We start from the raw sequence: 23,156 nt of genomic DNA on the forward strand, positions 1-23,156 counted from the left end.
GATGTATATCGCAAACATCTTTTTGTATAAAGCGATAACCGTTATTTTTAGTAGCATTGTCTGCGTTTCAATGATAAAGCTTTAGCATGTTAAGCGTACTTTTTAATCTAAATTTTAATCACGGACATACACAAGTGGGACTAATTTCCTAGAGTCAAATTACGATTCTGAATCTGCAACAGGCAACAGATGAGCTCGTATATCTCTCAGTCGCAATTTATATTTTCCGCCATCCGGCAAGTTTCATAAGTTCCGGATTATGTCTGCTTTGAAAATCTACGTTTCTTACCATGCTAAAGTAAAATAGTCAAATGCAAGTAGAATAAAACGAACCAAAATCGCAAATAATTTAAATCGTCATTACTCTGAAACTGCATTTGCAACTGGAGTGACGTGGCATGGGAGACCTGTAATAGCTGAATCGTGGAGTTCAGAAATGGACACATTTAGTCTCGTTGAAAATTAGAGAATTAAGGCCAAAGCCCATTAGAGCCATTTGCAAATCTGAGAGCCAGAAAAGCATAGTAGAAATAAAAATTGTTACTTTTGGATATTTCCCTTATTAAGGCCTGTCTGAGACCTCCGAATCTCTTCCCTTAGCACTCGTTTTCATTAATCATTCCTGTTACATTTCTAAAATCGATTTCCTTCCCAAACTTCTTCCCATTTTATTTTTGGAAAGTTTTAGATTTAAACCCTGATTGAAAATCTTCGATTAGTTTACATATAGATTTGGACCGGATTCTGCAGCTGTCGTATTTTTATATTCTAACTGTATAGGTAGTAACGAGTTAGCGACCAAATTAAGCTTTCGATCCCTTGGCATTTCACACTGTGAATGACAAGTTTCGAAGCTAAAACGTCGATTTTTTTTTGGTTCCTATCAGACTTTATTTTACGTTTATGCTCTATTTACGCGATAGCCATAAACTTGGGACTACTGCCGCCCCATTATATCCCCTTTCAAGAAAAAAACTCTTGGCTTTATACTGGATACTTTATGATGCCCTAACGGTCACTAAAGTCACTCCCTTAGGTTCAAGTTTAAGGCTAAAATTCAATTTTTTTTTACACATTCCATAACCCATGGAGGAAAGTTAGAAATGTATACATGGGGACCGCAATATGTTTGATCAAGATACACATTTTATGACTTGTGAGGCTTCGAGCTTTCCACTACTCTATAGCCCACTTCTGTGAGACATAAAGCTTGAGACCAAGAATTGGAGGAACTTCATCTTTGCTTCTATCACTGTTTGTTCTGTTATTTGCCACCATTAAATCTGAACCTGATACGGCCCTGTTGCTTACGCAATCAAAGTATAATATGGACAGCGTATTTGCTGCAGGAAGTTATTTGCTCTGGACTAGTTTGTAATTCTCTTCTTTCAGGGATATGCTATCAAATTTTAAAGTCAACATTTTCTGTAAACAAACAGAAAGAAACCAAATGGCGATCTTAAACTCGAGGTTGGTACGGACCTGTTACATGCTCGCTCAAACAGCTTTTATAACTTATTGAAGAAAATTATTGATGACCTTAAATTTAGGATCAACATTTTGGGATTATCACTTTCCTGAGAAGGCCCAGGTTACTTATCAGATCCAGTTTTAAAATTTAGTGCGTGGAGGAAGAGTCATTTCTTTGCATCAATCAAACTAGATATTTTTCCGTAAACAAATAATATAATTCCGTATAATGCTATCATTGTTTCAGTAATATTCTTTTACCTTAAGTGGTGAACTACTGCTCTATTACATGCCCCAAGTTTTATAGTTTATAGAGGAGCTTTCTGGATTTGAAATAGGTGCTCCATAACTGACCACTGTGACGCATTGAGATACGAAGCAAAACTTTTGTTTGCTTCATTTGTATCATACTTCTCTCGACTGTTACGAAGTTAACTAAGTTTTTTCCGTAAAACTGAGGAGAAAATTCGGTCTACAAGTTATAACTGAGCGTGGCCAGTTCAGGAAACGTATACAAATCAGTCAAGTTAAATATGCAAGATTTGTTCATAAAAATCTTTCAGGAAAGTTATACCTCGGATTTCGAGGACTCTTGAAATCTTGATTCGATCGCTATTGCATTCTTTCAAGTTTAACTTACCTTTCAGCTAACTTTGGTCAAGGTTTAACAAAGATATTTTCAGTTTTTTGCCAATAACAAGTTTCTTTGCGAAGGTCTCGAAATTTCCCTGCCGAATTCGTATGTGAAAAGAGCTCGAATCGAAATTTCAAGGACCCGATCTAAGTTCTTACTATCAATCCATTCTGAGTTTCAAATCCAAATTACTCTCCGAACCCCGGATTGCTTACGCGAAAGGCATTATTTGCGGCTCCTACACCATTTAAAACCTATAGGAGACGAAACCCGAAACTTCAATACTACTTTAAAGGGTACTGCAACAAGTAACACCAGAGAAACTGGATATGGTGTTGACCTAATACTCGGGGATGTCACGATATGGGTCTAGCTACAAACTTTCTGGATTATCCACGAAAATGTAGGTTTTCCAATGCTCTCAATTTCTCTTTCTGTGAAGAAATCCGTACGTATGATTTATGGGGTTTCCGAGTTTTCCCAGGTCGTTTCGGGCTTCCTAATAGGTTTGGCCTGCTTCTCGAAAGACTGTGCTTTTGCTCCGTAATTAAACAATATCTTTTGTTTTTTAGATATTTACGAAGTGTTTTCGCAGAATCTTCGATCTCTAAGTAGGTCTTCCCTATATTATCGCACATGAAATGATCAACTAAAATACATTAAGTAAAACGACGGTAGGGAATTTTGCCAAGGGACCATTCGCTTTCCTACCTAAAAACCTTATTGCTAATCACAAACAAATAGAACATCTGTGCTCAAAATAAAAAACATTTCCCTGCTAGTGATTTTTCTCCAGATTCCTCCCCCTTCTAGATCGCTTATCCTAGTTTTATTGTAAGCCCACTGAATCGTCACTTTTTCTGGATTTTCAATCAAACGAGTTCACTTCAAACTCGTCGCCCTGATTTCTATGATGTATTATGTTTCATACCCGGAGTAAATTAAACCCCTCTGACCAGATTATCTTCAAGAAGCGGTGGATTAATCGTTGATTACACCAGAAAAACAATATGTCAGAGAAGCATACGATACGCTCGACACGTAATTTGGACGAAGACACGAATATTATAATACAAGTTGAGATTAAAAGTTAGGGCTAAAAATCGCTCTCCTATCCCTCAAAAATAATACACGTTTCCATGCCAATGATTGGCCTCCATGTTCTCCATCCATCCATCTTCAGACCCTTCCAGATCGCTTATCGCAGTTTGATTGTGAGCGCATTGATGTGTATCTGCATAGAATCGTCACTTTTTCTCGATTTTCAGTCAATAAGTTTGCTTCAAATTTTATTTGAAATGATGAAATACTCATATCTAACCGCTTGTTATATTATCTGGAACACTGTGCAAAGCACTTTACACGCCATGTCGTACCAGGATTTTTCCTAGGCACGCTGTATCACAATAAGGAGATATTCATTTGGCCAAAAAATACAGGATATCGAGGTTTTAAAAAAATTATTTGTTTATTCATTTGAAAACACAAAAGGTTTTTCTAATACTGTATATTTTGAAAATGAAACGTTTCCAAACATGTGTTTACAAGAATTTTTTTCTTATTTTGTTTGGAAGAAAAAATTTACGCCGTATGTGAGAGGCAATACTCTGTGTAGATCGATGCCGGTCAGGAGTTTAACAACATTTTCTGAACATTTCAAAAAAGGGCAGTAATCCAAGCGTTATTTAGTAGGTAATTTCCCATCAAACATGTTTTGCAAAATCAGGAATTGTGTATTCATGTTCAGAGTGTTTGTTTAGGCAAACAGGATACATTGTGGCTCCGGCCTAAAGTAAATTACTCCTCTGTGTGCTTTGTGAGAAGAGAAAGAACAACTGCTCCGAGCTATGTAACCGAAAATTGAAATCCCCAACTAATGCAGGAAAGGCCTTAAGACTCTTTTCAAGCGGTGTTGCCTTGAAATTCCTTAAAAGCAACACCGCTTTAAGGCCGGCTTAAAGCTATCGACTACGGATTTTCTTTTGAGCTTCTGTTACAATTGAAAGTTCAGCTTTTCAACGCAAAATGAGTAACTTCCTCCACGCAATGACTTGTATGCACATAAAGTCGGATTTTTTGGTGCTTAAAGTATCTAATTTCGGATATACAGTATCTATTATGACAACAAAGCATTTGCATTATGTGCATTATGTGTTCAATGTGGTGTATACTAGATAATCCACTAGAGTTAGCAGATAATCCAAATAATACTTTCATGCCTCCAATGATTATTAGTCCTACAGCGTTAGTGCAGAAACAGGTACGAAAATACGATTACAAAAAAAAAATTTCCCTGTCAAAACCACTTTCTATGAGAAAACATTTTTCTCCATTCCTGGGTGGTGCATATTTAACTAATGGAAATAAAATTTACGTCCCAACTTTCGGAGTGTCGTTTTCAGAACGATCTGGCGTGTTTCCGGGGAAAGTTGAGCTTTATTTCGCGAAGCAGCTAACAAAGGCTTTAAAAGAGAAATTTCGGTATTTACGTTAAACGGAAACTTTAAATTCAACCCTTCAAGATGCTTAGGGAAGTATAACGATAAAACATCGCACGATTTAAAAACATACAGCATGGTTAATATGAAGTGTAGTGCGATGGGGGGTCGAAATTTTGCAATTTACATCATAACTCATTTCGTTTTCTAAAAGCTCAAATCGCCATTGACTTTAGTGTCGTGGATACAAGGACGAAATGGAGCTCATAAAATGTGATATATCCATCCAAATGTACACGGACTGGCTATAAACGTAAATTACGGAGCCATCTGCTTCTGAGGCTTATTATAACATTTATCTGTTTGTCAGTTGTTATATTTCAACCAAATAAAGGCTAATACCGCGGGTAAAGTTAGGAAACTTAGAAGATATTTTATTACCTCACGAGAACACATTTGAATTTTACTGCTCTATGATTAAAGCCGAGAAATCTAAAACAATTCGATCTATTCGACATCTCGACCCGAGTGATTGGTAAACGATATTTCGGTATCTTCTTCTTATCGACAATCCTTACTATCAGCAAACATAAGCACATACATATTTCATGCAGCAGCTGCGTTTTACTTGGGTTGCAGCTCAGTTTCGGTTCCCCAACGAGAAAAAGGTTAGAATATCGAAAAGCAGGGAATTTTTCGCTGCAGAGCAGATTGTGATACTGACCTTCATGCTTGACTGAAAAATCTTTATCCCTCCACGGGACACAACGGAAATATTCCTCTAATAACGCATTTTCTTTTTTAAAGGATATTTGTTGGAATTTTTAAAGCAATATATTTCATCGTTTGAAGATCAATTCAATTGAAGGGATTCCGATTTACAGCCGTTTACGTCTAGGCAGAAGATGAGTGATACGCGTTGTTATTACTATAATGAATCTATTGGGTTGTGGATAATGTATTTGGAACTAGAACACCTGCCTGTTCTCATATAAATTTATAATGGTAGAATAATTCTCAAACTACTGGGAAGTCTCAGGACGTGGAAGTTTTAAACTAATGTTGCCGGCTGTGTGAACTTAATAAGTCCTTATTTGTAAGGGAATCTATACAATAAAAGCAAACGTAAAGGGTGAAGTGGGTAATGTAATAATGAAGATAACTCCTGATTATGTGATTTAACCACGTTTCCAAAAGCCTTTGTACTCTAAAATGCTGAAAAATCCTATTTCGTTTGAACTGCTAAGAAAAGCTGCAGTTCGGCATTCGCCGAAAAAATGCAACTATAATTTCAATGTCGATGACTTGAAGAAATACGGAAAGGAATCGGGTTACCTCTAGTTCCAACTATATTTCTCGAAAAAAGTCCTCAGAAGTTGCCGAAGTTACCAGCATAAAATTCGTTCATGGAGAAATTGAAAAACTCCGTCTATATCCATCTTATGTAAGAACATACATGTATAGAATTTTCGATTTCTGACAAAACTTTCAATGCCAACATTTTAAGGCCAGTTGATATTCGTTAAGGTTACACGCACGTACACTAGAACCAGGCACTAGCTGTAAAAACCTCTTCCCGTCGTGCGAATAATGCCTGCTGACTAACTGCTAGTGATGTAAGGTGGCCGCAGAGGAGATTACATGAAATCACACAATCAACTAGCTATCACAGGGAGTATAACCTAGTCAAGTAAAAAATCATCTCCATAGAATTCTGAAAAGGACCTTACTCTATCTATCACAAATACCCAGAGGAAAACTGAGAATTCGCTTATGACGGAACACCCGTATCCTTCAGAAAACAAATAATTCGTGATTCCCGAAAGGTAAGTTATTTCCCACTGAAATCACCCATCTAACCTGAACTTACCTCTCGATTCCCGGTTAGGTCGATCTTGTTTCCTACCACCACAATGGGCACATTGGCAGAACACTTAGTCTCATGTATTTGATCCCTCAGCGCTCTGGCCTCCTCAAAAGTGTTGGCATCAGTGACGTCGTAAACCAGTACAAAAGCATCTGCTGAAGAAATTGACAGGGCCCTCATGGCTGGGAATTCGTACGCTCCGGAAGTATCCAGGATGTCAAGTGTTAAGTGTACCTGAAATTTGAGAAAAATTTATGACTCAATAACTTATAAAACGACGTGTTAAGGCTTCTGGCTGGAGAGAACTTGCTTCAGGATTTGCATTTATTTTGCGCAAAATTTCCGGTCTGAAAAGAGGCAAACGGGAGTTCATGCTTGAAATTTAAACGGTCAGGATGCTATTTTATCGAAATTAAATCCTGTTTTAAGATGAATCTTCCTTTCGTTTTTACCTGTTTCTTATTCATTTTATTCATGATTTAAAGATGGAAAAACAAATAAATTCTCCTGAAGGCATCTTAAAGATGATTGAACGAATACTTCCTTGAATGAAAATTTAATTATTTATTTTATACTCTTGGTCTTCATCAATCTGTCGGTTATACCACGGGAGAGGTTGGGGCTGAGAGTACACGATCGGCAGTTTTAAAGCCATTGATGTCTATTCATTTTAATCGTGACTGAACACTGAACAAACAAATACTTTTATAGTAGATACTTCTTCATGAAGAAAGAAGAAAAATACGCAAACGAGATTTAATTTGTGTTACAAAACTCTTAGCCCTTTTCGCTGTGTTGGCTGAACATTAAGACAGGTCTGGACTAAAAGTTATCTAACAATATATTTTAGAATTTATTTAACATTAAAATTGTTGAACGTACATTTTCCATAATGAACTTACAACATTCATGTTTGAAAGCCTTTCTCATTTATCTGGTATAATAGCATCACAAATGAGATTTCCCTCCCCTAACCTTCCCCTCCCCTCCCCTCCCCAAGGACTGCTTTAATATTTCATTCTTTAATTAGAAGAAGACATTGTTTCACGCAAGTCACGAAGAAACCATAGTCTGATTTGCTTTAACATTATTTAAAACCCTCTTTCTGAATGCCTTTGAGAGTATGCTAATTCGTCAGACGGCAAACCGCTGAGAGCATTTACATATCGCTTAAGTTACTTCAATAGTTCACTGACAGGGACTATTAAACAAAAAAGGAACGATGGTTTCGCGCTTTTCATGAATAGTATTTGACCCTAGCGCAGGGATCAAAGGCGGTTCTTCTCAAACCTCTCATATTTTTCAATACCGCACAATGCTCTTTGTTGTGGGGGTATTATTTCTTCCAAAATTTACTTGACGACAAAGCAAAATGTTTTCTTTCAACCCTTCGGTTACCCAAAACGATTAAAACAAACGCTTACCCCTTGAACATTAAAATCCCCATGATGCATCTCCTCCACCGTCCTCTTGTACTTGGAGGAAAACGTGCCGTAGAGGAATTGCGATATAAGGGATGATTTACCTACTTTAGCCGCCCCCATCATGACTATTTTATGTCTAACATTCCCCACGGGGGGTACGTCCTTATCCAGGGATTCTGTGTCCTCGCTTTTTTGCGATCTGAGTACCCTGCAAGAGTAGAAGCCAGATCGTTCCAGAAAAGTTTCGACGCTTTCGTGCAGGTTAATTTTCTTAGTAATCGGCTCAATGCACTACGAGTTTACCTGTTCGAGTTGTGATGGTGTCTGTCATCGTCTTCAGGTTCTTCCTTCAGAAACGAGGGCTGCAAGCTAAACCTTCGTCTAAACTGGTGCCTGCCCTTCATCTGGCCCAAAGCAGGGTTAACCAGGGGATGTTTTTTGTCCAGAATTTTCTGAAAGTAAGGAGAAGTTTTGAACAAAACCAATCAAGTAAAATTAATGCTCCAACCGAAGCTCTAACATTCTATCTGTCCTGTTTCACTTGTCAAGCAGCGCTAATTGAACTAGAAAGGAGGGATTACCCTTTCTTATTTCAAAGCCATTAATTAATGTCTCCTTTCTTGGGCAAGATTATCTCCAAATAGTCTTCAGTAATTTAAATCCGAACCATCCTAATGATGATTCGTCAAGGCGGAGCAGTAATGAATGAAAAAAGTGCCAGTCCAATTTAGAATCTCAACTTCTTATAAAGCTGATGATTGAAGCAAGAGGAATAAAAGAAAGCATTCACGCGAACGTTTCTCCTAAACCAAATTCTAAACGAAATCGGTGTAGCTAAGCAATATTTCAGCATTCTTTTTAAAAATATGACACACTTTGATATACGTTGCCTTTTCCAAGGTAAAGCAAAAGCGATTTCTACTGGGCTCTTATATTCTATGAGGTACAATCTCTCTTGACTTTGATTAACGTTCTTTGGTGTCCCCGTTGATTCTAATAAGTCATTTGACAAGCCGACTATAACACATGTGCAGTAAAGCATTTCTTCTTTTGCTGTTCAATCATGACGTCAAGAATAACAGGAGAACCACAAGAAGTACGTTGAACGTCCCCATATTCTTGCAAGTGGAACTTCTGGTAAAATCGGAGGGAATTTAATTGAATTAACCGGCTTTCAAGAACTTGCCATTGTGGCAAGACAACAGGTGATTGATCGATAAAGGCGGCAAGCTCTGAGTTTGTATACCTTCATTGTATTCGTGAGGTAGGTCAATGGCCTGGGATTTATTGCCTGGAATTTCTTGTTGCTTGACATAACATCAATCAATCTATCCAGAAGCTAAGTGATCTTCAGAGGTTTGATTTTGCGTGGCGATGCAAGATTGAGGGATCAAGAGCGATGTTTGAAAGAAAATCGCACGTATTTTGGCAAATGCAGGTTTTCGAGGTTTTGGCTGGCAGAAAGCCTCCTGAATGGCCCAGGACGCGTGAAGATCAACTAGGAAGTTGAAGAATCTCTCGTCTCCCTTTATTTTGCCATATTCACGAATTTGCCGCGCCGCACGAGGGCACGACAAAGTACATTCTGACCGTTCGTTTAATACACATTTTAATTTTTTTAGAAATTTTCCCTGGCCACGGACGACGTGTCGTATTATATAAATTCGGGAGAAAGTGTTTAAATTGGAAAGGTTTAACGTTGCTAACTCGACTTGACGAACATGCAGGGACGAAATTTCCATGGTCAATTTTTTGCTTAATCCATCTCAATTAAATCGAATTTTACCCATGACATAGTTCATTTTATGGTAATTAAAATTCCCACGTGAGCAAATGTGGTCAAAAACAAACATGAAATGGATAATGGAAGCAATTAAACTTGGTCCGATTTATCCGATCGTGAATTTATGAACTGCTCACAAAAATAGCCGAAAGCATATATTTTCCAGTCAATTTTGAGAGGTGGTATTTCCGAATCGCCGGGGCCGATTTTCATATGTAAAAATTATTGTGAAAGTCCGTTTCCTCTAGTAATTTGACGCATACTCGTCTTCGACGAGATATTTTCCCGTACCCTTCAGGATGAATCGCTTGGACCACGCCTCTCAACGCGTTCGATGGACTCTGTTTTTTCAACAAATGAACAAATTAGCGGGTAATTTCAACAATTTATCATTTTTAATCGATTACTCTATAATACAGGTAATACCTCATCTCATTTTAATGAAACAAAAAGTATCTTGTAGCCCATTTTTGCAGAACAAGCGGTGGTTTATGCCAGCCGGTCTGCGTCACTGCATGAATACCAAACACCGGGCAGGCAATGGACTACACAGTTTGGCTTCCTTATAAACCTCTGCATGAGGCTATCAAGAAAATGGTTGAATGAGTAATGTAAAATTTAGAAGATAATCCCACCATAACCTAGAGAGAATAATAAAAAAAACATACGAAACGCCTTCACGACCTACACGGAAAGGCCTAATAAAACAACAAGTCACAAAATACAGCATTTCGCTCCTCGCTGGGTTTTTTTCCGATTCTAACCCCGGTCGCAACTTGTTTCTCGTGCTTTCATGTTCCTTGATACGATTGCCACGTTTCACCCTTCGTCCTTTATTCCTCCCTTTTAACGCTTTCTCCCTAATGATACCGCTACAACACTAGAATGGTCCCGGTTCGTAACACCTGTCGAATCATCCATCCTGATTTTGTTTATTGATCAGTCTTTTTTTTTGTAGATACTCCGGGGAATTGTTAATGAATCTTGAGACAACGAGCACGATGCGAATCCTAGTTCTTGATTTTACGACTAACAAGTAGGTCATTTGTAATCGAGGAAACCCGCACCCTCAGCACGCAATCCCTCAAACTTTCGAGTGGCAATCAAGAAAGCTGAAGCGAAAATTAAGATTCTCAACACGATCTTAAGAATAAAACTTGAAATACGAGCAATATTTATTTGGATTGATACTGATAGTTGTCTGGGATAGAACTTGAGCCCTAAATTTTAACATATCACTGGATGTTGTTTTATTTATTTTTTATTCCGTTCGTGAAATTCGGACTACCATATTTCCGTCCGGTGCAAGTTTGCATAAAGAGATTTTAGAGCCGGCCCTAAATTAATAGAGCCCTATTCATCCCGGGAATCCAGATGCGTAGGTCATCCTGCAGTTCCGTTTTGCGTAACTTAAATTATCCAGATTTATTCGCTGGCGTTATTTCGTGAATTTCGCAGGGGGGACAATAGGGATTTGTGTCACAGAAAATACGGCTGGTGTACCTATTGTCTCGGGCAAAAATTCGAACTTTAAGACCCTCGCTAAATTACATTCGTACTTCGGTAACGTTATTTCTTTACTCCCACTATTCCAGTTTTAAAGGTTCAGCTGTAAAGCAAATTAATGGACACGTTTCGTCCACTAAAGCCGTATAACGGACACATTAATTATAAGTCATTTAAGTGTGATGAACGTTATCTCCCAGCAATTTACCTCGGCTCAGTTATAAAATGTCCCAACTTTTTAAATGGATACTGATTCAGAAGTTTTGGCGTTCGAGACACTTTTAACTTTTCGCAATTTACATTCCTGAGATAGCTTTAGATTGAAAAATTTCACCCGAAACAGGAATAATTAATAACAACTGAAATTAAGCCGCGAGCGATATACAAAAAATCCAGAATAGTTCACTATCCCGGAGCAACTTCGGATTTCACACAATAGAGATAACTATAGGAGATTTTCTTTTATAGTTAGCAATATTGAGCCATTATCAGCCCTTCTTTTCTTCTCCTGAACTGCCTCAAATTGAATTTCAAGTCGGTAAAGCCTGACGCTGACGAAAAAGGGCATGGGGATAACGTGTAACAAACTACTTAGTAAGGTAGTTTTCTGGAATCACTTAATTTCAAATTTCATCGATCATATTAAATTACTGTTTTACCTCACTTCTAGTGTAATGAAAAAGTTTTAATACGAAAACTTTTTAAGCGCGTGAAGGCATAATCCGCATGTCGTTCCGAAAAGTATAGCAGATTTCCAAAATCAATATTAGTTTAAGTAAGCACAATTGCTTAGCTGCGACGCTTACACTTTATGAAGAGCAAAGAAATCAAGAGAAGAGAATTCGGATCATATTTCAGCCTAAACAATTTAAATAAGGACTGAAACTGTTTAACATGCGGTTTGAGAGTTACTTTAAGCGTCCAAAATGGTGAAAACGACCTTTAGAACGGAAGCCAAGATTCAGGTTGATTTGGGAATCCCTTGCAGTATTTGGGCAACTCAAAGTAGCCTCCATTTTTAAACCCTTCTATAGCCATTTTAATTACTGTAAAACCACATACAAGTGCCGAGCGGAAGAAGGTAAAATAGCGTGCGGCTCGCGTGAATTCTTCAATTTTTGACGATTTTTTAATGACCCAGAAAGAAGACTTTAATAGCACATACCGCATCAAGGTAGTGAAGGCATTCGTTATTGCCCGAAGGTCAAGTGTATATTGTGAAGCGCGCAGCAGCTGAAATCTCCGCGTCTTTGATCGCGTATTAGTTTCCATGACAACCATCTTCATTACCTCACTATGTGAATAGGAACTATTTATGCATCGTTAGCAACGCATCTTAAAAACGAGGCGGGAAAATCCACTCTGTGGTCATTCGAAACGCCTGATAATGGTGATGTGCCAATAACCTTAACCATTCCCACCAATAACGGTGCTACGCCAGTTTCAGATGGAGATCAGGAAGTACCACTTCAAAAAAAGATTTATGACGGTATCACACATACATTTCTGAGGTCATCGGCATTTGAAAGTAACCAGTTAAAATGTGTATTTGGAAGTGGTTATTCACAGCACCTCGCATTTTCTCATGTTTTTTAGATTGGTATTTCTGGCACGTGTGGAAAAATTGATTGAATGTCTTTGAAGCAGCTCTGTTCTGTCGTAAACGGAAACTGTTTTATAAAAAAATCAAAATTTTTGCAGTGAAAGTTTCGGTGGTCTGCTCGTCCGATTTACACGCAGAGAAATTCAGATGCCAGTGTGACACCAATAATCGGCTATTAATTTCAGCGTTAACTCTGATTTTGCAATATCAACTGACTTTAATTTAAACTTTTCTAACACAAAGTTAATATTTCAGCTAAAGTGAGTATTAAATTTACCTTTCTCCAAGTTCTTGCAAACTGACTTTTCGCTCTACTTGAGAAGTATATTTTAGCGTTTAAAAATTTTCTGTTTTCGTGCTTCCTAACTATGTTATTCTTGAATGTTCCGTTTATTTAATTTGCAAACAAGTTACGACAAACGCCGGTGCTAAAAAATTCAAATGGCTAATTATTATTACGTAGCACTGCAGGATATTTGTATCCATTTGCATATTATCTGCAGCTCATTTCCATTTTGCCTTCCATTAATCGATAGCAATTTTCAGCCATCGTATATACGTATAACCAGGCTAAATATTTACGGATGAAAGCCACCATCAGTTATGAATAATAACCTAATTTGAGATAATCCAATTAACTTTGAAATATTGATGGTTTTCCTCCACATTTTAAGTCACGACTGAGTTTTTTACGAAAGCCCGATCGAGAGCTGAAAAATGGAAAAACGGGAAAAAAATCGTAAATCCGGAATCAAATGGCGTTCTTTGGCATGCATTGCCATTAAATTCAAATTTGTGTTTAAGCTCCAATTCTTAACAATTTATTGCTAGTATTTATCAGAAACACGGTATTTGTGAACCTTAGAGACGTAAAAATCCAATGAAGTACGACTCGGTAATTGCCAAACGGCACTTCTATCTGTAATGATTTTCCCATATATTTAATGGCAAAATCGGATTATTTGAGTTTTGCTGGGAAGTCAAAACTTGGGGATAATAATATTTAAGACAAGGGGGGAATGTTTGAGGCAAATGTTATTTCAGGCCGGAATAACTGGAAAGATAGGTAAGGACAAAGTTCACAGCCGGAGGTTATTTAGCTATCGAAGAATCGGATTAAACTCTCATGCTATGGCGAAAGCGATTCCCTCGCAAGCTTAAAATCAATTCCCCAATAATCAAAGCTCTTAAACGCACTTTAATTAAAATCCTGACCTTCCCGTGATATGCAATTACTTAGTCTACATACCTTTGTATCATTACGGCATAACATTAACTCTGGTTATATGATTTTAGTATCCCGCAAAAGCATTGTTGGCCGTCGGGGGCATCACCCTATTGAGTTACATTACATTATTCCGCCACGGGATATAATTACCCCTAATGGAGAAATGTTTAAACCGAAAATAGAGCTTACGATATGCGGAAAATAGAGTAAGTCGCTGACTGTAAATAAGGAAGTTGAAGTCAAAGGGGAGGGGGACCCGCATCCATCAACCTATAACAACCTATAACATGCTAATACTTGCCCGAGTTATAACTTCCACCAGAACTGAGGTTCTAAAGAAAGAGATTATAATTTTCTTTTATATATAACTTTGTTGGCAAGAAGTTCTAGGGCCCCAAAGGGGAAACTTTCGACATGAATTAGTCCTCGAAGGTAGCTGAAACGTAAAATTTGAGAGGCCGAAATAAAAATATCTTCCAACTACATGTTTTAGGACGTTCAAAAAGCACCATGACAATTTTAAGTAACTTGCTTTGCAGTTTGTTGGTCTTGCTTTCGTGAAAACATTCCCAACGCGATACTTAGTTACGCTGAAATGAAGTTCCAAAGTTCGTCTAACTGGGACTTAAAGAGCTTCGGGAGTTATCACGCTTTCACTAAACCTACAACCGCTTACTTTAAGCGGATTTCGGAATTAAATGCCTCGAATTTATTGAATAATTGGCCGCGCGTTGCTACAAAATGCTGAGAATTTCTTCCTAATTGATATTCGGGAATTAAGTCGGTGAAATGTCGCAAAAGTGGGCGAAGAAGCCTAAAAGGACAAAGGCAATAAATACATGAAAAATCGTCGCATTGGTGTGCCCCAATGGCCAACGAGATACGTATATCGAGTAAATTTGGCAAAATATTACAAACATATTTATGACACTACGAAGGGGGAATATTGAAAAATACTGCGTCTAAAAGGCACAGTAGACCTCCGATTACCGTCGGAAGATAAAGAACCGAAGATAAAGACTGCAGATATTTGCAAAAACGAGGAAACTGGACGAAATGGTGGAGAAATAATCGGGAGAATCTCAGAGAAGTTCGAAAAACGGTATGCTCCCACATAATGATCGTTAAGTGACACTAACTGTAGAGATCGCTGAAAGTAAAGACGACCTAATTACCATATTTATTGGTAGTTCGCTTTCGTTTATTTTAAAAGCATTAAGATCTCAAATTACCAAATAGTGGCCAGGAAACTAGCTACTCATCATGCAATTTATTCACCCTTCCCCGACCCACTTAAAACTACAATACCTCTTAAATAGACCCGCTCTAAACTCGTTTCTTACCGCGTTGTTTTTTCGACGTAATTAATACTTACCTCCGAGAAATATCCAGGGTTCGTTGCTGAACTGGCACAAGTTCCATTAATCGCCCATATCCAGGAGTAGAGCAATTATTACACCCCTGGTTGTATTAGCGAGATTTATTGGACGCATTAGCCGATCCTTATATTTATAGAAGAGCTTAGAATTGTAGGTGAGCCGGGGATGAAACAATTTTCTATACCCTTCAGGATGATGGCTAAGCCACAGATTACTCTATCTACTACGAAAAAGTGCATTTCGGGATTAGGTTTAAAAAAAGGTTTGGTTTTTAATCGGGAATCAGGATTCCTGGCACGAAAATTTCTACATTTCCCCGGAACAAATCCCGGAAAAAATCGATTTTTCTGGTATTTACCTGGAGGTCCAACTAATGACCTGTCCTTTTCCAGGAATATTACATAAGAACATATAATTTATCTTCATCAAGGTCGTTGTTAGAAGGTGCACCACCTTAATTTATTTTACACCCGGGAGTTGAACTAATTTTTCCAGGAGCAGCGACTTTTTTCTTCAATTTTAAGATTGAACATCTCGTTAGGGGTGAAAGAAAGGAATCTTTCTCACTTTTTCTTTAATATTTTTCAATTACTTGCTTTTTACGTTTACGCTTAGTTTCATCCTTTTTCTATCCGGAATTATCATTTACAATTAATGGAACAACCGTAAAGCTTTGTAATTTAATTACTCACTTCATATTCATGCTACTTCTTTCTGCATACAACAAACTTAGCCTAAAAAGCTATTATCCCCGGAGTATATGGTAAGGTGTGCTTAGATAAGATTACACAGGATTTATCTCAATATTGATTAAGAGGTCTCGATAAAGAAAACATTATTCGTGGGTTTGAACCAGTAACAGAAAATTTCAGTAAGTTGTAGGGTCTGGTTGAAGGTGAGTGAATGGGCAAGATGAAGCCGGTGGTGACCATTCTTCAGGGAGCAGTAGAAGGGGTGCAGTGCTGTGATTTAGATGAGCATACCATCTATAAGTTTCTGGGCATACCCTATGCCAAACCGCCCGTTGGGGAATTGAGATTTAAGGTGAGTTTTGAATCTCAACAAATTCATTTTTTTTTTATCTGTAGAAACATAAGCATACATAGAGAAGACTACTACAAGAGAACATGATAGATCGCTTGATCAGAATGGGTTAATTTTGCAAGTTTATCTTGCCCGCGGATATGACTAAAAATCTCTATCTGCATGCAATTGTGCGTAAATCAAATCTGCAATGAGTATCATAGGTATAATGCATATTATGCACTCGAACACTTAGTTGTTAGGACAATTATTGTTTAATCAGGCTCACCTTCAAATTGAAGAGGTTTCTACTAGTGATCAATTTGATATAATGTCCAAAAAAACATATGCTTTATCGGGTTTCAATAATCGCGTAAAATACGAAAATGATGAAGTAGGATCAGTCCTAAGTTATCCAAAGCGTTATTTAAAAACTTATATTGGGGTATTAAGCAAGGAAAATAATATAACAACGCCTCTGACCACTCTTTGCTATCGCATATCCCAATTATAGTTAGCTGCCTCGATCCACGGAAACTGACAGTATTCCGCGATTTTCTCTGAAATTTCTTAAGTTATAAAACCAGAAACTCAAAAAAAATACGTTTGAAGAACTTGCGGTCCGCCTCTGATTAATGTGCGAGTCCGATATTGAACATATCTTCAACGTGATAATAATCAGGAGCGTATCAGGTGAGAATTGCAAAGCAGTACGAGCCAATTTGTTGATATGTAATTGCCGGTGTTTTATAATATATTTATTTGAAAAAAGTTGTGTCCCACCACTGATTATTTTATTAAAAGCTGAATTGTGGTTCCATTGCCATTTACCAGCGAAATCGTTGGATTATTTTGTTTTCATCAGTGCAGTTAGAAAAATATATTCAAAAATCACTTGACGGTCATGGGTCGCCAAATCTAGCAAATTTAGAAAAATTACTATTTTCGTAGTCACAGCGAAATATCGACACAGTAATTTATCGATTTACCAAGCAGACTGTTCAAAAAGTCGTATTTACATTTAAAGAAATGTGCGTTCACCTCCCATTATCATACAGGACCAAAGGAAAAATCAGAAAATTTACTAAATCTTTGAAAAAACACTTGAAAGCTTCGTTTCGGTGAATCGGGACCAAAAACTTGATGGCATGTATCTCTGGATAATACGCTTCCACCCTTGGAGATAACCAACTTCCAATTCAATTTAAGACGTAAAATTGTTGGTCCTGCGAGGTTCAATTTGACACAATTTTTCCTAATAATCCCTTGACTACAAGCCCGCCCATAAATATTTCAAAATTACCCACTCCTATTACAACACCCATTTAATTAATCCCAGTTGATAATCTTCTATTTTTGAGAAAAATCCATATTGCCTGCTAATCCCTGATTGTTATTTTCTGCAATAAATTTACACCTAGAATTGCAGGTGCAGCAATGTACTCGAAAATAATAATTATAATTGACGAATCCTATTGCTTAACTCTCACATTCCTCCAATATCAAACACAATATTTCTGCTCAGCACAGTAGAGTATTTCCAGGAACCCCAAGCGCCAGCCTCATGGATCGGAGTCAAAGACGCAAAATCCGACGGCAACGCTTGCTACCATTACAATGAACTAGCCAAGGAATTTGAGGGTTCAGAAGACTGTTTGTATCTTAATGTCTTCACTAGAGAAGTAGAGATTACACTAGTGTATTAGTCACCGGAAAACTTACTCCTGAAACTATTGTAGCTGCCCCAAGACGGCGATTACAACTTGAAACCAGTGATGGTGTGGATTCACGGAGGAGGTTTCACTGGAGGTTCTAACTCATCTAAGATGTACGGACCCGAATTCTTGCTTTCTGAAGATGTTGTGCTAGTGACCATCAACTATCGGCTGGGATTCTTAGGTAAGGGAAGTTTCTTTCTGAATTTAATAAAACTTCGTCTGTGGTGACTAATGGCCCCAATGTCCCCATGTTTCATGACAATAATTGTACCAGAGCAATATTTGATTGCTCTTAGGGAGATTGAGTATGTACGTCTCATGGGTAAATTCACATGTTCCTTCGAAGACCTTAAAACCTTGGGCACATAAACAAATTGATATGTTAGCCCCGTCCACAACAAAATCTACTTCTGCCTTTTTGTCCTGCCCAGAAATGTTCATCGGGACTCCATTTTTCACCTTATACAAGTTCATCCGCTTGTAAAGTTAAATACGTTTGTGTTGTTCTTAAGTTCCAGTTGATGGATTGCAGTATTGGAACAAGAATAAACTGGTCAGAAGTGTCTTAACCATCAGCCAGAAAAATACCGAAGTACAATAGAGTAAAATAATCTTACTCACTGATTTGGATGTTTTAATGGCTTCGTTTTGATTTGAAACAATTAAAAGATTAGTTTTATAATACAATAAATTTATCTTGAGTGCAATGATCACATCGACGATAAAATTTATCATTGTCTACATGGATTTCGTAATGATAATAAGAATTCCAAAATCGCTTTGCAATGCGAGATAATTTGAGTAAAAATCGTCGTTCAAGGTAATTATCGTAAGACTTTCCCATATCAATGCTTCAAGATAATTTTTTCGCTTCACACGAGAGAAGCTAACGAAATGCGAAAATTTTTCTCGCACGATTAGCACAAGCTAATTCATGTGAAATTCACTTAGTCCAATTTAATTTTATGAGCAATAAACATTCCTGTGATCCAAAATTTTGAATTCTTGACACGAATATCACTTTTAAATTTTAAGTATTGCGAATCTCAGACAATGGCTAGATGACATGTGTCGCTCAAATCAGAGATGTATCGTACATAAATCTTTCCTTAAGATGTTGAATATTTAAAAATGAAATTCGTTCATATGAAGACCTCAAGATCCGCATTTTCGAAGGTTCAAGGAGGCGAAGCATTCACGTATCCTTTCACTGCAAGAACTTGCACTTCCAATACAATCACCAAGGAACACGTTCTTCCTATGTGAGGAAATTACCTTCTATGTATATTTCATAAGTTAAACTATCTGGGAACAAGTGTCTTGACAAGACTCTCCAACTTCCTCGAAAGGCAGATATATTGCTGTAACAAAGCTGCTTTATAATATATGAACAAAGTTTACCTGTACAACATTCTCAGTTTATCAGACTTCCAGTTGCTTCGATCTAGGCACGTACCGCAAAGAAGTTTTCGTGCAAAACCCCTATATTATTCCTTATTACCTTAATTCGACCGTTTAGATAATTTCTAAGGAGATTTCCATTTATTTTAAGAACTTTTTTTTAGGTTTTTTGAGATTCAAAGATGCAACATTCAACATTTCCGGCAACATGGGTTTCAAGGACCAAGTTCAGGCCCTCCATTGGGTCAAAGACAACATCCAGCAATTCAACGGCGATCCGGACAACATTACTCTTTTCGGAGAAAGTGCTGGAGCAGCGGCTGTGCACTATCACGTTCTGTCCCCTTTATCCAGGCAAGAATTTTATTTCAGAAGTTGGAACTTGGAAACATTTAAAATATTTAATATTGTGTATAGAGGCTTATTCCATAAGGCTATACTGCAAAGTGGTGCTGCCCTAAACCCATGGGCGGATGAATGTGACCACAGCACAGTTCAAATAGCTAAAATGATCGATTCTAAAATATGGACTGAAAAGGAAGCCTATAATATCTTGAAGAACTTGACAACGGAGGAGCTTTACGGGCTACAAGTTAAATTTTTGGACGTGAGTATCTATTGGTAGAATTCTATCCTAACAGTCCGGCTGAAAAAATATTGGAGAAACTACTCAGAGGTTTGCCTTATAAATAAATCAGAATTTCACGCACATACACGATAAATCATGATAGTCTCGAGAGAAAACTTTAGTTTTAAGTTGAGTAAATACGAAAAGTTTTACGATAAAAGAAATAATATTCCAGACAATAGAGCCTGGAGCCAAACGTCCTATTGGTCTGGTGATTGAACCTGAGAAGAAATCTGCTTTTATTTCTAAAAGGCCCATCGACATTATTAGCTCAGGGAACTATAAGAAAATTCCTTTGATTTTTGGATACACTAACAGAGAAGGTAAGTGGTGACTTACACATGAGAAAACACCTCATGCATTTAAAATTCATTAAAAATTGTTCCAGGGCTGCTTTTTAATGCACTCAGGAAAAGCAAGGGAGATACCAGAAAACTAATTCCTGACTACTTTATCCCGCATAACGTAAACTTTAAGGGGGATCGCGAAGTCCGATGGAAATACATCAACCAACTGCAAAATTTGTATTTTTCAGGGCCCTCTCGGGAGGATAATGATGCTTTGGTAAGATTTTTGAGGGGCAAAGTATCAAAATACTGATAAATTTATCTAAAAGATAATTTCCATGGAAACTAAAATTAAACAACATTTATCCTTATTCCATTGCTTGTGTAGATTATCGGCATAGGTAAGGTAATCCAAATTTTGAGTTTTCAACACCTAAGGGCCAGTGCCTCAACGTCCTGGTAACTATAGCTTACGGAGCTTATAAAATTGTAAAAATTGACCGAGCACGCTCTACTCTGAATCGGTGGTTTTTGTAGATATTATCTTCTTGGAAAATAGGAGTTTCGTGTATTGATCCCTAATGAACAAATCCAGCTTTGCGTTAGAAACGGTTTTCTCTAGATATTAGGCGATGCGTGGTTTGTTGCTGGTATCATTGGCAGTGTGAAAAACCACTTCCAAACATCCCCCTACCCAGTATTCCTATACAAACTCTCCCTGGAAACTCAATTGAACTTCGCCAAAGTCGTCTTTAAAGCAACCAATCAATTTGGTAAGTTCGTGGATATTCCTGGTAAGTTCCAATACATTCTAATGCCTTTTTCCAAGGGTGTTCCCATGCGGATGACCTGGGCTACCTCTTTAAAACTTTCGCGACCCCAGAAATACTTCCTGGTAGCGAGGAAGATATACATTTAAGACGCATACTGCGTCTCTGGACCAACTTCGCCAGGTGTGGAAATCCTACGCCTGACGAGGAGAAATTCGACGTGAACTGGAAACCTGCAAGGCCAAGACAATTGAACACTTTGCACATTAAAGAAGAGTTGCAATTGGAGGTAAACCCCGAGGTTAAAAGAATCGATCTTTGGCGGCAGATTTATCACGAAGCCACTAGCACCAACAAATATTTGTAATTTTGATTAAAACTGAAGCTTAATAAACATTTTTCAAAGTTGAAGTTGTTGAAGCTTAATTACCTAAACTGCCAAACAAACTGGAAATTTTCCGGACGTTATTTTTCCCTGAAAAAGCGGACTGGCGAAGTTGCAAATGGAATTGAAAGTCGAAATTGCATCGGGAGTTAGAAGTGGGTCAGTGGGCCAGTGATAAATTCCCTTCTCATTAAATCTCTGAATGGAAGTTTACACTATACGACTCTATTTTTAGACTTAGTTATTTTTAGCCCGGATCACGGACTTAACCACTGTCTTTAAGAAGAATATTTGGGACCACGTGGCTGAAAAAGTGCATTTTAATTGCATCTACATTGGTAAAGCAATAATTAAAAGTGAGTATTCAACTAACGCTTTGGCTCTCTAGTAAATTATGGATTTGTGCATTCCAATAAATTCAAGTGATTCTATAATAAAATTTGTGGAAAAGAAAGTACGTCCTCTAATAAACTTATAGAAGCATCTAAATATTAACAAAAATATCATGAAGTTTCCAATAACTTCCAAAAGTTTCCAATATTTCAAAACTCCAAATTTCCAGAAGTTCTTGGAACTTCCCAGAAACTTCCAATACGTCCGAGAATTTACATCTCGTAAATATTTCAAATTTCATAAAAGGAAAGATTCTGAAATCATCCAAGGGCTAGAAGGGGAGGAAGGGGGAGGGGATTTATTAACCAGAATATGTCTCAACTGGAAACCTGGTAGTAAAGATATACGAAGAATTCCAGTAAAGTAATTTTGTGCCTTGCCTTTACACTAAAGAATCGCGAAGGTTGAAACTCCAATATATAACTCAAACCTAAGCTAAGGAAAATCCCGAAGTCGTTTTCTCAATAACCAGTTTTTGGAGGCAGAGGGAATCCAAATGAATCACAAAAATCCATTAGGATCTAAAAGCTGCATAAACACATTCATAATATAAAAATTTGATGCCTGAAGCCGTCAACAGCTCATGTTATAAAAACTTTCAGAGGTAGAAAAACGGATTAACTGATAGGGAACTTATGGCCCGTATAACGTCACAGATAAATTTATAATTACCTTCCGGTCAGGGTTTTGAAACACGGAAAATATAAACATTTTAACTTTGAAGCTTTCAATTTTAAAAAGTCAATTAAAGTTTAAACTAAAGAATATTTTAAGTTGCGACTCTAGGTCAAACATGTTCCCAAAACGGCTCTACACAAAGTCTATATTTAGAGCTCTGCCCTAAAATTGACAAAGTTTCCTCTAAATAAAATTCACATGATGGACGGTCTAATGTAGTCGAAGTGATTTTATGAGATTGTATGGAGTTTTATGTCCCCTGGAAATGTCTTTTTCCAAGATTATGATCTGCTGAATATTGCTCCTTTATATTCTTGATGGTGCTGCTGGGATATTCTCGTTATTTTCTTTTTTATGGTAACACTACTGGACTTTCAGCCTGGCAGAATTACAGCTCTAATAGAATTAATAATCCATAGTTGCTTAAACATACAAAGTAATGAAGGGTGGGAGTTTTAAAACAATGAATAGACATTTAATTTGAAATATGATGAATAATGCCAAACATGCCAATTCATTTAGGTTGTGAGGTGAAGATTTT

General features: G+C 37.4%; 2 protein-coding genes across 3 annotated transcripts in view; one reads left to right on the forward strand and one right to left on the reverse strand.

Moving 5' to 3' along the window:
* LOC136344747 (ras-related protein Rap-1) overlaps positions 1–23,156 on the reverse strand; it is a 44,091-nt gene that overhangs the window by 5,006 nt on the left and 15,929 nt on the right. Inside the window, exons 2-4 of one of the 2 annotated variants that reach the window (XM_066292477.1) lie at positions 8,137–8,285; positions 7,834–8,032; positions 6,413–6,643 (exon numbers count right to left, since the gene is read on the reverse strand). In XM_066292477.1, coding sequence (XP_066148574.1) covers positions 6,413–6,643; positions 7,834–8,032; positions 8,137–8,237 — 531 coding nt within the window. In that variant the 5' untranslated portion in view covers positions 8,238–8,285. Of the gene's footprint in view, positions 1–6,412; positions 6,644–7,833; positions 8,042–8,136; positions 8,286–23,156 lie in introns of both variants that reach the window. The other variant, XM_066292476.1, reaches the window with a different exon arrangement.
* On the forward strand, positions 16,178–21,570 carry LOC136344425 (juvenile hormone esterase-like). The gene is made up of 9 exons (XM_066291880.1): positions 16,178–16,376; positions 17,900–18,037; positions 18,095–18,254; positions 19,639–19,828; positions 19,892–20,081; positions 20,278–20,425; positions 20,491–20,666; positions 21,012–21,162; positions 21,219–21,570. Exons 1-9 carry the CDS (start codon positions 16,236–16,238, stop codon positions 21,524–21,526), a joined length of 1,602 nt encoding a protein of 533 aa, XP_066147977.1. The 5' UTR covers positions 16,178–16,235; the 3' UTR covers positions 21,527–21,570.

This window comes from Euwallacea fornicatus, chromosome 17, assembly GCF_040115645.1.
Source record: "Euwallacea fornicatus isolate EFF26 chromosome 17, ASM4011564v1, whole genome shotgun sequence".
NCBI lineage: Eukaryota > Metazoa > Arthropoda > Insecta > Coleoptera > Curculionidae > Euwallacea > Euwallacea fornicatus.